This window comes from Chlorocebus sabaeus, chromosome 1 (genome assembly GCF_047675955.1).
Source record: "Chlorocebus sabaeus isolate Y175 chromosome 1, mChlSab1.0.hap1, whole genome shotgun sequence".
Classification (NCBI taxonomy): domain Eukaryota; kingdom Metazoa; phylum Chordata; class Mammalia; order Primates; family Cercopithecidae; genus Chlorocebus; species Chlorocebus sabaeus.
Window position 1 is genome coordinate 108,532,120 of NC_132904.1, and position 13,213 is coordinate 108,545,332.

Below are 13,213 nucleotides of genomic sequence, written 5' to 3' on the forward strand. Positions count from 1 at the left end.
GTTTAGTATCAAGTTATCCTAATATTTTTCTTTTGCAAAGAGTGTCATGGCCATCCCTGGCCCTTCACATTTTTGTATAAATTTTAGAATCAGCTGTCAGTTCCCCACACAAAAATATGGTCATATTTTAATTGTATTTGCACTGAACCAATGTATCAATTTGAGAGAGGACTAACCTCTTTACACAATGTTGAGTCTTCCAGTATGTGAACACAATGTATCTTTCCATTTATTTGAGACTTCTTTAATTTCTTTCAATGTTTATAGTTTTCTGGTTACAGGTTTTCTGCATCTTTTGTTAGATTTATTCCTAGATTTTTTTTACATTATTTTAAATGTTGTTTATTTTTTGCTTTCATTTTATGTTAGTGTTGCTATATAGCAATTGAGTTTTTTTTTTTTTTTTTTTTTTTTTTTTGAGACAGGGTGATGGTCTCACTCTGTCACTAAGGCTGGAGTGCAGTGGTGTGATCTCAGCTCACTGCAACCTCTGCCCCCTGTGTTCAAGCGATCCTCCCACCTCAGCCTCTCGAGTAGCTGGGACTACAGGCACGTGCCACCATTCCTGGCTAATTTTCATATTTTTTGGTAGAGACAGGGTTTCACCATGTTGGCCAGGCTGGTCTTGAACTCCTGACCTCAAGTGATCCACCCGCCTTGGCCTCTCAAAGTGCTGGGATTACAGGTGTGAGCCACTGCTCCTGGCCAGCAATTGATTTTTGTTTGTTGATCTTATATTCACTAATATTGTAATTACACTTACAAATTCTAATAATTATAGATTCTTTTAGATTTTTTACATCTATAATATCACATGCAAGTAATGACAGTTCCTTTTATAACTCTACATGTAAGTTGTTTATTGGTTTTCTTTTTTTTTTTTTTTTTTTGTCTTATTTCACTGGATCTTCAGTACAGTGTTGAATATAAGTGATGATAGTGGCATCCTTAACTTGTTCCCAATCTGTGAGGCAAAGCTTGCAGCATTTTACCATTAAGCATGCTGTGTGCTGTAGATTAAAAAAAAAAAAATAGAAACTGTCCCTTCTTGGGGGTCATGATGGGCAGCAAGATGTGTCTGCTAGCAGGGTTGTTCAGGTAGTCAAGCCACATGCCCCGTTAATAAGCTTCCCTGCTAGAAGAGACAATCCTAAACCCAATGTACCAGAAACTTTGAGATCAACAGGACAACCATCTCACTTTCTGCAATCTCCCACCATTCTAAGGGAAGTAAGTTACTAGATTTGCAGATGCACCAGACACTGCAGAAGTAATGAAAACATTACCTCAGAAATACAGAAGTAAACTTGTGTCTCAAGAAGAAATTGAATTTGTCTAATGTGGAGATCCAGAATAATCACTGTGGCTGCCGTTTGTCATCAGACAAAAGAATTACCTTTACAATAAAGGACTTCTAAAATAATAATTAAAAAAAAGACTGTTTTTTAGAGCAGTTTTAGGTTTAAAGAAAAATCAAGCAGAAAGTATGGAGAGTTTCCATATTTCCTCCTCCTGCTAGTTTCCCCTGGTATTAACATCTTGTGTTGGTATGATACATTTATTACAACTGATGTATCAGTGGAGGAGTGTTACATTGTTACTAACTGAAGTCCATACTGTACATGATGGTTAGGTCTGTGTTGTACAGTTCTACAGGTTTTGACAAATGCATAATGTCATGTATCTACCAATATCATACAGCATAGTTCACTGCCCTGCAAATCTCCCTGGGCTCCACCTATTCTTCCCTTCCCCTTTCCTTCTCTCAGCCCCTGGAAACCACTGATCTTTTCACTATTTCTGTAGTTTTGACTTTTCCAGAATGTCACATGGAATCATACAGTATGTAGACTTTTCAGACTGACTTTTTTCACTTAGCAATATGCATCTAAGGTTCCTCTGTGTCTTTTGTGACTTGAGAACTCATTTCTTTTTATCACTGAAATATGTACCACAGTTGTGTATTCATTCATTTGTTCAAGGACATCTTGGTTGCTTCCAAATCTTGGCAATTATGAATAAAGCTGTTATAAATATTTGTTAGCAGGTTTTGTGTGGACATCTTTTTAAAAAGATACATTTTATTAGATTAGGAGAGTTCCCTTTTACTCCTAGTTTACTGAGATTTTTTGTCATGAATGGATATTGGACTTTATCAACTGTTTTTTTTTTTCTGCACTATTGAGATAATCATATAACTTTTATCCTTTATTCTGTGAATGTGGTGAAGTACATTGACTGATTCCTTAAAAAATGTTCATAACAGCCATTGATTGATTTTTGAATGTTAAGCTTACCTTCCATTCCTGAAGTAAATCCCAATTGGTCGCATTGTATTTTCTTTTAAATATATTGCAGGATTTGCTTTGTTACTATTTTGTTTAGAATTCTTTGTATCTATGTTCATGAATAAAATTGCCTTTTAATTTTTTTTCTTTTCTGTAATGTTCGTCCTAGGTTTTGGTTTCATGGTTTTTCTAGTCTCATACAATGAGTTGGGAATTGTTCTCTCTTTTCCTTCTCTCTGGATGATATTGTATAGGATTGACATTATTAAATTTTTGGAATAATTCAACAGTAAAGGCTTCCAGACCTGAAAATTTCCTTATAAGTAGATCTACAGTTCTAGAACATTGATTTGGTTCTCTTTTCCAGTTTATAGTTCTCTACCACAATTCTCAGTTTAAAATAATTTCCTTAAACATATTTAGAATAGTTAAAGTCTGATAACTATCATCTGGATCTTCTGTGATTCTGTTTCTGTTATCTGTTGTTTATTTTGGTTTTTAATCATGTTGCTTTGTCTTTTCATGTGCTGGTTATTTTCTTTCATTTGCAGAATATTGTGTTTTAAAAATTGTGGAAATATTTTGAGACACAGGATGATGTTATCTTCCTCTAGAGAAGAATTTCACTTGCTTGTATAATTTGAAGCAGGATTCAGTCCATGCAAGTACTGGACTATTTCTTGTTTATTCTAATTCATAGGGTACAGACCTATGAGGTCCAAACCCAAAGGACTAGAGGTTTACTAGGTCTTCCTCTTCTTGGAAAATCGTAAACTCAAACTGTTGTCACTCTAGCCCTCAAAACTATTGGAAAGTCTTTCTCTTTAAGGTTAAGGGATGAGCGAGTTGCTATGGGTCCTAAAGTAGCGTGAAGGATCCTTGTGGTGGTGGATCTGTTCTGTATCTTGAGTGGGGTGGTAGGTACATGAATTTACACATGATAAAATAGCATAAAACTAAATACACGTGCACACACACACACAAATGAATGCATGTTAAACTAGAATAAGGTTGGTGGATTGCCTCAATGTAAATTTCTCAGTTGTGCTATTGTATTGTAATTATGCAAGACATTCCCACTGGCAAGAGAGGATGACGAATACATGGGAAATCTCCATATTATTTCTTTTTTTACAGTGTAAAAATTATATATATAATATTAAATTTACCATTTTAACCGTTTTAGGTGTGCAATTCAGTGGCATTGCGTAAATTCACAATGTTGTGCAACATCACCAATATCCATTTCCAGCACATTTTCATCATCTCAAACAGAAACTCTGTACCCATTAAACAATAATTCCCTGTTCCCCCGCCTCCAGTCCCTGGCAACCTCTATTCTACTTTCTGTTTCTATGAATTTGCCTATTTTAGCTGCTTCATATAAGTGGGATCATACAATACTTGTCCTTTTGTGTCTGTCTTATTTCACTTAGTGTAATGTTTTCAAGGTTCATCTATGTTGTAGCACGTATCAGAATTTCATTCCTTTTTAAGGTTAGATAATATTCGATTGTATACACAAACACACACACTATATTTGTTTATTCATCTGTTGATGGATACTTGGGTTGTTTCCATCTTTTGGGTATTAAGAATAATGCTGCTATGAACACTGGCATACAAATCTCCAAGTTCCTTTTTTTAGTTCTTTTAGGTGTATATTTTAGAAGTGGAATTGCTAGATTGTGTAATTCTATGTTTAATTTTTTGAGGAACCACCAAGCTATTTTTCCACAGTGGCCACAGCATTTTTCATTACCATCAGCAATGCGCAAGAGTTCTAGTTGTTCATAGTTTTACTAACATTTATTATTTTCTGGGTTTTAAAAAAATAACCATCCTTATGGGTGTGAAGTGATATCTCATTGTGGTTTTGATTTGCGTTTTCCTAATGACTAATAATGTTGAGCATATGTTTAAATAGGTATGGGAAAACTTGCCTCCATATCCAGTTGGTTTCTGTGGGTTTCTGTTTCATCCCAAACCTGGCCCCTTTGTTCTTCACTGTCTTTTTAGGTCACCAGTCCTTCAGGCAGCTGTTTTAAACATTTTGTCCATCATTTCTAGTTGTTTTCAATGGGGTAGTTGATCCATATGATGTAATCTACCATTATTTGATGTGTCTTTTGGTTTTGCAAGAGAAAACAATTGTAAATATAATTAAAGTCATTTTTTAAAAGCTAGTAACTTCTGAAGTCATGGTGACCTTTTAGAAAAAAAGCTAATAACTCTTTATGAATCTTAAGAATAGCACTAAATCTTTACTCACTAAAAATATTTCTGCATGCTACAGAGATCGTATAGACTAGGTATATGGGAGGAAATGATGCAGTTTGTTCTCCATCCTACAGTATTTCAGGAGAGGAAAATGGGCTTAAAGCACTTACTGTCAGGAAAAACACACTTACTTTATTTGGGTTTCCTGCTTAAACATCATTTCTACAGAGAAGCTGTGTTGGGAGTTCCCAGGATCACCCCTAGGTTTGATGATTCATTAGGAGGATTCATAAGACTCAATATAGGTTGGGCGAGGTAGCTCATGGCTATAATTCCAGCACTTTGGGAGCCCAAGGCAGGAGGACTGCTTGAGCCCAGGAGTTCAAGACAAGCCTGGGCAACATAGTGAGACCCCATATTTATTAAAATTTTTCAAAAAGACTGTATATAGTGATGAGTATCATGTAATCATGACTCATGATTACAGTAAAAGGATAAAAAACAAAATCAGCAAAAGAAAAAGGTGCATGAGATGCAGTCTAGAGGAAACCAGGTACATGCTTCCAAGAGTCCTCTCCCAGTAGAGTCACAATGGGCACGCTTAATTCCTCCAGGAACTAGTGACAACATGTGTAAAATGTTATCTGCCAAAGAAACCCACCCAAGCCTGCTTGTCCAGGGTTTTTATTGGGGATGAGTTATATAAGCATAAAACCCCTACATGATGACCCTCAGTTACTGATGTTCCAGATGCTCAAGGGAATGGAGGTGTTCCTTATAAATCACATTGTTAGCATAAACTGTCTGGACAAACTACTGCAGAGTCACTTAAGGACTGGCACATGCAAGAACACTCTTATCAGGCAGAACATCCCAAGAACTCAGTTCCCGGTAGCCAGCCCAAGGTCAGTCATGAAAACAAGTCATTCTTGAAATAGTGCAGGGTCTGAGCAACCCAGGCCTGCAAAGTTGATCCTTTTCCACACAGAGGTCTACCTGATCAAATCTGAAGAAGGAAAGCACCCCTTGTTACTCTCTAGTTTCTTACTCTTTGTTATATAACCATTTGTTTATTTGATGCTAATTAAATAACACTTTTTTTTATTTTTCTTTTTTTTGAAATGGAGTTTCACTCTTGTTGCCCAGGCTGGAGTGCAATGGCACGATCTCGGCTCACTGCAACCTCTGCCTTCCAGGTTCAAGCGATTCTCCTGCCCCAGCCTCCTGAGTAACTGGGATTAAGAGGCATGCGCCACCATGCCCGGCTAATTTTGTATTTTTAGTAGAGACAGGGTTTCTCCATGTTGGTCAGCCTGGTCTTGAACTCCAGACCTCAGGTGATCCGCCTGCCTCGGCCTCCCAAAGTGCTGAGATTACAGGCAGGAGCCACCGTACCTGGCCACAAATATTTTCTAATTTTTAAATTTCTTTATTATTCCTCCACTAGAATATAAATTATATGAGGTCAGTCTTGCTTTATTCATGACTGTATCTCCAGTGTCTAAAACTGCCTGGGCTATAGTAGGTACTCAACAAATATTAAGTAGATGAATGAATGGAAATTATCATTTATTTAAATATTTAGGAATGCCAATGATGTTGACTGGATCTAAATTATTGGGACATACTGTTAAACCATATGAATGACAATTTTCATCTCTTTCTTCTTCCCAAACAGGTCTATAAGTCAGCAGGCAGATCTTTCCCTCGAAGGTTTGTTTTGCCTTTAAATGTCAGTTTGAATGCTCCTGAGGGAGACAACCTGAGTCCATTGTCCTATACTTCAGCCAGTGCTGTGAAACAGGCTGATGGAACGGTATGCTATGAACAGACATTAGAGTAAGACTTTGAACTTTAGTGGTGTTACTTTATTCCTTAGCTGTTTTCCAAAATGTTTGGTACCCAATAACTTTTATGACATTCATCCGAGCAGGGTAAGGTCATTTAACACTGCTTGCACAAGAATTGCAGAAACAGTGGGAATGAACACAGTGTTTATCTATCCTTCCTGTGCTTTGAAACAGAGATATGGAACTGTCTTATGGTTGTGGAATGTCTATTCATTTGAGCTTGACATTAGCAATCCCCACCTTTTATTTTTTATTTATTTTTATTTTTTGAGATGGAGTCTCGCTCTGTTGCCCAGGCTGGAGTGCAGTGGTGCCATCTCAGCTCACTGCAACCTCTGCCTCCTGGGTTTAAGCAATTCCCCTGCCTCAGCCTCCCGAGTAGCTGGGATTACAGGCACCTGTCACCACGCCCGGCTAATGTATTGGTATTTTTAGCTAAGATGGGGTTTTGCCATGTTGGCCAGGCTGGTCTCGAACTCCTGACCTCAGGTAATCCTCCCACCTCAGCCTCCCAAAGTGCTGGGATTACAGGCTTGAGCCACCGCGTCCAGCTGCAATCCCTGCCTTTTAGATAATATGTGCTTAGCACAGGTCTATCATTGTGTAGCTGTCAATGCCTTAGTTTTAGAAGAATAAAAAGCATATGTCTACCTTCTATGTCATTTGACAGCTTATTAATAAAACTTGATAATCATTATGCATCCATACATATGATGGAAAGAGGAACAATATTAAAAAATGACGTAGAACCTCAGTTCCCACGCCCTGTCACAAACCTTTATAAGTATGAGGCTCCTCACTGACATACATAAGAGGAAAATAAGAATTAAGCAACCACTACAAATCCTTTTGAAATCTCTTTTAGATCTGGTGCTCTCATGAAAATCTACATCAGGAGGACCTAGAAAAGGAAGGAGGCATTGAATTTCCTCAGATCTACTATGGTCAATTCAGTGGCAAAAAGTATCGTTTCTTTTATGGCTGTGGCTTTCGGCATTTGGTGGGGGATTCTCTGATCAAGGTTGATGTGGTGAATAAGACACTGAAGGTGATGAAAAACTCTCCTTTTTGAACTTTTCAGAGACCTGTTCTTCCCTTTGAATTAGTTCTGTTTAAAGTAGCTCTTAAGATTCTTCAGTATTTAAGCAGCTCAGCCATTTTCTTTTATTGAGTTTGAGAACTATGAAATCATCTAAGTTAGCGGTATGTTCCTTCTAGGGAATCCAAATTGACCCCAAGCCCAGCAAAATAATTCTATGTTTGATCTTGATGTTATTTTGGGAGCAATTATGGGGTTAGGGTTGTTGGGACACCTATATTTAAAGTAGATGGCAAATTATAGTTATACAAATTGTGTTTGATGGTGATGGAATCTGGGACTGCAAAGACTCCCTCTCTTTCTCCTATATTCAACTCAGTAGGGCTGATTCTTTTATTTTTGGATTATTCTATTGACAGCCTGTGTTACTGTCTTCTGTGTTGTTATAAAGAAATCCCTGAGGCTGGATAATTTATAAATAAAAGAGGTTTAGGTCGGGCGCGGTGGCTCACGCCTGAAATCTCAGCACTTTGGGAAGCCGAGGAGGGGTGGATCACAAGGTCAGGAGATCAAGACCATCCTGGCCAACATGGTGAAACCTTGTCTTTACTAAAAATACAAAAATTAGCTGGGCGTGGTGGCACATGCCTGTAATCCCAGCTAATAGGGAGACTGAGGCAGGAGAATTGCTGGAATCTGGGAGGCAGAGGTTGCAGTAAGCTGAAATTGTGCCACTGCACTCCAGCCTGGCGACAGTGCAAGACTCTGTCTCAAAAAAAAAAAAAAAAAAAAAAAAAGAGAAAGAAAAGAGGCTTATTTGGCTCATAGTTCTGTGGGATGTACCAGCGTGGTACCAGCATGTGCTCAGCTTCTGATAAGGCCTCAGAAAGCTTACAATCATGGCAGAAGGCAAAGGCAAAGGGGCAGCCTCATGTCACATGGTGAGAGAGTGGGAGCAAGACAGATTGGAGGAGGGGCCAGACTCCTTTAAAACAACTACCTCTCAGATGAACTAATAGAGCTAGAGCTCACTTATCACCAAGTGGATGGTGCTAAGCTATTCATGAGGGACTGGCCCCCATTACCCAGCACTTCCTGCTAGGCCCCACCTTCAGCACTGGGCTCAGCACTTCAGCATGAGCTTTGGAGGGGACACACATCCAAACTATATCACAGCCAAATTCATGCTTGAAGTGACAAAAGCCATAGAAAGTTACCAACTTGCTACTGGCCTTTTATCGAATGCTTTTTTCGGGACTTGCAGGTTTGGAGAGAAGATGGCTTTTATCCCTCAGAACCTGTTTTTGTTCCAGTACCAGGAACCAATGAAGAAGATGGTGGGGTTATTCTTTCTGTGGTGATCACTCCCAACCAGGTAAATATATTTCCCTATCACTAGTCAGAAAGAAAAGTAGCACTAAGTCATCTGATAAATCAAGGATGCACACTCATCTGTCGATAGTTTACTTTGATTCCTTTTCTCTTCTCTTCCCCTTCTTACTATTTACATACCCTTTTGTCTCAATCCATAGTTTGTTGTTTTAAAGTTCTGTTTGGAAGACCATAATAACAATTTGTATTTGCATAGGAATTTGTTATTTACAAACTACTTACACATATTCAGTTATCAAAACAACTTTGTGGGATACCATTTTATACATGTGGAATTTGTAAAGTAAAGAAGTTGAAGTAAACTTGCATCAGATCTCATAGTGGTAAAGCCAGTATTTAAATCCAAGTCTTTTGATTTCCGATCTGATGTTTATACCATCATGTGTGCTGCCAATTTCAATGAACTGACCTCCAAGTCCAATGTCATCAGTCCTGGTCCAGTGTCCCAATAACACTATTCACTATCTGACTCCTTGTCTAGGGCAATCTTATGGCAAATAGGTTCACTTTGAATATCAGCTTTGATTAATTATTAGTGGCTGCCTGGGGTGCAGGGCTCTGAGGCCTTTTAAGCATTCAGTAAGAAAGGCTGTGATCAATTAGTGATATCTGTCATGGGCTTTAGGAGGACTTTGTTCTCATGCCATGCACTTGCCATTCCTGGAATTCGATTTGGCGGATCTCAGTCTGCCTTGCAATGCTGCCCTTTGAACAGCTACAAAGTAACACAAAATGGAGGCATTTCTAACTTGGAAGAAAGAGTTTCTGTCTTTTAAAAGATTGGCAAGGTGCAAGCAAAAATATTAAACTCAAATCCTATGAAGGTGATTGATAGAAACAACTTAATTTATTTGCTCTAGGTATGAACTTCTTTAGCTATGATATCCTTTCCAGTCCAGTTCAGCAACTGAGGAAACAATTTGTGAGTGTATAGGTGAGGCACTGTGCTAGGTTCTGGGGAGAGATGTGAAGATGTGTAAGACATGGTCTTGCTCTTTCTCTCTCTCTCTCTCTTTCTTTTATTTTAAAGACAGGGTCTCGCTCTGTCACCTAGGCTGGAATGCAGTGGCACAATCTCAGCCCACTGCAACCTCTGCCTCCCAGGCTCAAGTGATCCTCCTGCATCAGCCTCTGAGTAGCTGGGACTACAGGTGTGCACCACCACGCCTGGCTAATTTTTTTATTTTTTATAGAGATGGGGTTTTGCCATGTTGCCGAGGCTGGTCTTCAATGATGAGCTCAAGCAATCCACCCACCTTAGCCTCCCAAAGTGCTGGGATTACAGGTGTGAGCCACTGTGCCCGACCAACATGGTCTCTCCATTAGGAATTTTACAGCTTAGTGGAGGAGACAGGCAAATTTTTGATGAAAAAAAGATAATTTTCAATATTGTCTTTCCTTTTCTAGAATGAAAGCAATTTTCTCCTAGTTTTGGATGCCAAGAACTTTGAAGAGTTGGGCCGAGCAGAGGTACCTGTGCAGATGCCTTATGGATTCCATGGTACCTTCATACCCATCTGATGGGACAACCACAAGGTCTGGAAACTAGGTTTAAAATAAATGTGCACTTGGACATAAAGACTAGAGCAATAGACACTGAGGACTCCAAAAGCGGGGCAAGGAGGAAGAGGGGCAGGGGTTAAAAAGCTACTGATTGAATACTATGTTCCCTATTTGGGTGATGGGATCATTAGAAGCCCAAACCTCAGCATCACACAATATACTCATGTAACAAGCCTGCACATGTACCCCAGAATCTAACATAAAAATAAAAAGAAAAACAAAGAATGCACTGTATAGAAAAGACAGAGCATAAAGGGCACTGTACCTCCCAAACCAATGTCCCAAATAGACATTTGGTTTAAAAATTTCTGTTAAAACCATAATTCACTATTTCCTTGCCACTGCCAAGTTACACCATGGCAGAGGCTCAAGTGCATATGAGGTTCTGTTTTACCCTTAATACACCATCATGGCCAACGGAGGCATTGCTGCTGGAGGTGTCATGACCATTAACACTACTTTATAAGAGGTGCGGAAGACTGCCGTCACCCATGATGGCCTAGCATGTGCAATTTGTGAAGCTGCCAAAGCCTTAGACAAGCACCAAGCCCACCTTTGTCTGCCTGCACCCAACTGCAATGAGCCTATGTATGTCAAGTTGGTGGAGGCCCATGGTGCTGAACACCAACTAACCCTAATTAAGATTGATGACAACGAGAAACCAGGGGAATGGGTAGGCCTCTGTAAAACTGAGAGGGAAACCCCCAAAAGTGGTTGACTGCAGTTGTGCAGCAGTTAAGGTCTATGTCAAAGAATCTTAAGCCAAGGATGTCATTGAGGAATATTTCAAATGTAAGAAATGAACAAATAAAACTTTGGCACTCATGTTTCTTTCTTTCTTTTTTTTTTTGGAGACGGAGTCTCGCTCTGTCACCCGGGCTGCAGTGCAGTGGTGTGATCTTGGCTTACTGCAAGCTCTGCCTCCCAGGTTCACGCCATTCTCCTGCCTCAGCCTCCCGAGTAGCTGGGACTACAGGCGCACACCATCATGCCCGGCTAATTTTTTTGTATTTTTAGTAGAGATGGGGTTTCACCGTGTTCGCCAGGATGATCTCAATCTCCTAACCTTGTGATCCGCCTGCCTCGGCCTCCCAAAGTGCTGGGATTGCAGGCATGAGCCACGGCACCCGGCCGGCACTCATGTTTCTTAAGAAAAAACACCACAAAGCAGAATTCATAAGATAACTATGGTTTCATATATATATATTTTATGGCTCTTCCTTGAAATAATTAAGAAAGTATTGATACAACCTTTCAAAGAGTGTTTTAAATTTCATTTATTGGATATATTTTCCTCTACATAATAATAAGAATACATGAAAGAAAAATTCATGTGTTTTGGTCATTACCGAAAGAATTAAAGAAAGATGAAAGAAACGTGAAAGGTGGCTTGCCAGATAAGACAGGTTTATTTTAGAGGAAACAAACCCGAGAGGAGCCTTTTGACTGAGTTAGATTAGAGGCAAACTTTTTTTTACAGACTAAGAGTTTTTAAGGATTCAGGGTGGAAGAGTATATTAGAGGCTTGGACTGCTTCTGTGTTTCTTTGTTGTGCTTATTTGGGAGGGAGAGTTGTGGGTTTTTTTTTTTTTTTCAGCTGCAGGTATACCCCCCAAGTCTGCTTTTAGCTTCCCTATCTTAGTGCCCCTGAAGGGAGAGGAATGTCCTTATTAAGGCCCACTGTTTTACTGGGGCCCATTGTATGAGAGTGAAATTTGGCAGTTACCCAAGAGACTTTCCCCCTACTTCCCTCTGTGTCTGAGCTGTTTTATTTGTGTTTTACTGGCTGCTTTTTCTGTTTGCTTGTAGTTAGAAGTGATTTCCTTGAAACGCATGAGGCTAGAAAGGGAGCTGGAACTTAAAATGGCAGTTTGTCCAGTATAAAGGTGCTCCTGCCCTGTCAATTACCATCATCGGATAGGTGGGTGACAGAGGTCCTAGGAGAAGAAATACAAATGATCATAGATAGTAGACTTTGAATATAAATCTGAAAAGCACTTCATTCTTTCCATCACAGTCTGCCTATCACCATTGGTCCTAAGATACTCAGAAGACAGGAAGTTGGCCATATCCTGCATGGAGGCTTCTTTTAAACTGTTTTTTTCTCTGCTGTCCACAGCAGATGCTACTGCAATTGCACAACCTCCTATGGACCACCCACTACCCCCACCCCACCCTCAGCTCTGCTTTGGGAGGTTATTTTGAGGAACATCATTAAAATCAGGCATTTCTTCTAATCTCTAATGTATAGTTCTCAGGGATTGTTGACAAGCCAGTAGTTCTTCATTTAATTGGACAACAGGTGGCACTAGAGACCATATAATCTCCACATTTCTAAACCCTGCCTGTTCTTATCGACAGCTGTAAGCAGGCAAAGTCTGTCACTTAAACCACACTCTTGCCAACACCCCCAAAATCCCTTGTTCCCTTTTCCTTCAGTTATATTCCCTTCCCTCTGCTGAACTCCATTCCAGGACCAGTTAAACTGTTTATGCTCCTTCTGCATGGTGAATGCTCTGGAGAAGACCCGCAGACATACAATATGGGGCACCTTTGAACTCATGGTTAGGCTCTCTGCACGGTCCTGGACTAACATAGTTGCCTGTCTAATTTTCCTTAAGAGTCACTTCAAACTTCACAGGCCCTATCTTCTTTAGTAATGTGTTCCATACATGCAAATGCCACGTGTGGGGTTTTGCACTGTGGCAATAAAGTAAAAGGGCTGAGTTCCATGTCTGGGTTTGTGAGATGCAGAACATAGTAGCAGGTTTAGAATGGCAAGAAGATGCCTAAACAGAAGGAATACAGCAGATGCAGGAGCAAAGAGCCTCAGGTAACCGAGAGTGTAAGTCCCCCACTGT

The 13,213-nt window shown here is 39.7% G+C and overlaps 1 protein-coding gene and 2 pseudogenes across 4 annotated transcripts in view; all 3 read left to right on the forward strand.

The window, feature by feature from the left end:
- The window catches only part of BCO2 (beta-carotene oxygenase 2), a 44,949-nt gene extending 33,772 nt beyond the window's left edge, over positions 1 to 11,177 (forward strand). For all 4 annotated transcript variants that reach the window (XM_008020871.3, XM_008020872.3, XM_038005215.2 and 1 more), the window contains 4 exons: positions 6,187 to 6,324; positions 7,224 to 7,406; positions 8,662 to 8,772; positions 10,197 to 11,177. In XM_008020871.3, the coding sequence (XP_008019062.2) occupies positions 6,187 to 6,324; positions 7,224 to 7,406; positions 8,662 to 8,772; positions 10,197 to 10,310 (546 nt within the window). In that variant the 3' untranslated portion in view covers positions 10,311 to 11,177. The remainder of the gene's footprint in view (positions 1 to 6,186; positions 6,325 to 7,223; positions 7,407 to 8,661; positions 8,773 to 10,196) is intronic.
- Positions 1,058 to 6,173, forward strand: LOC140712798 (alpha-ketoglutarate dehydrogenase component 4 pseudogene; annotated as a pseudogene).
- On the forward strand, positions 10,762 to 11,177 carry LOC119626578 (small ribosomal subunit protein eS12 pseudogene; annotated as a pseudogene).
- Positions 11,178 to 13,213: the final 2,036 nt, after the last annotated feature.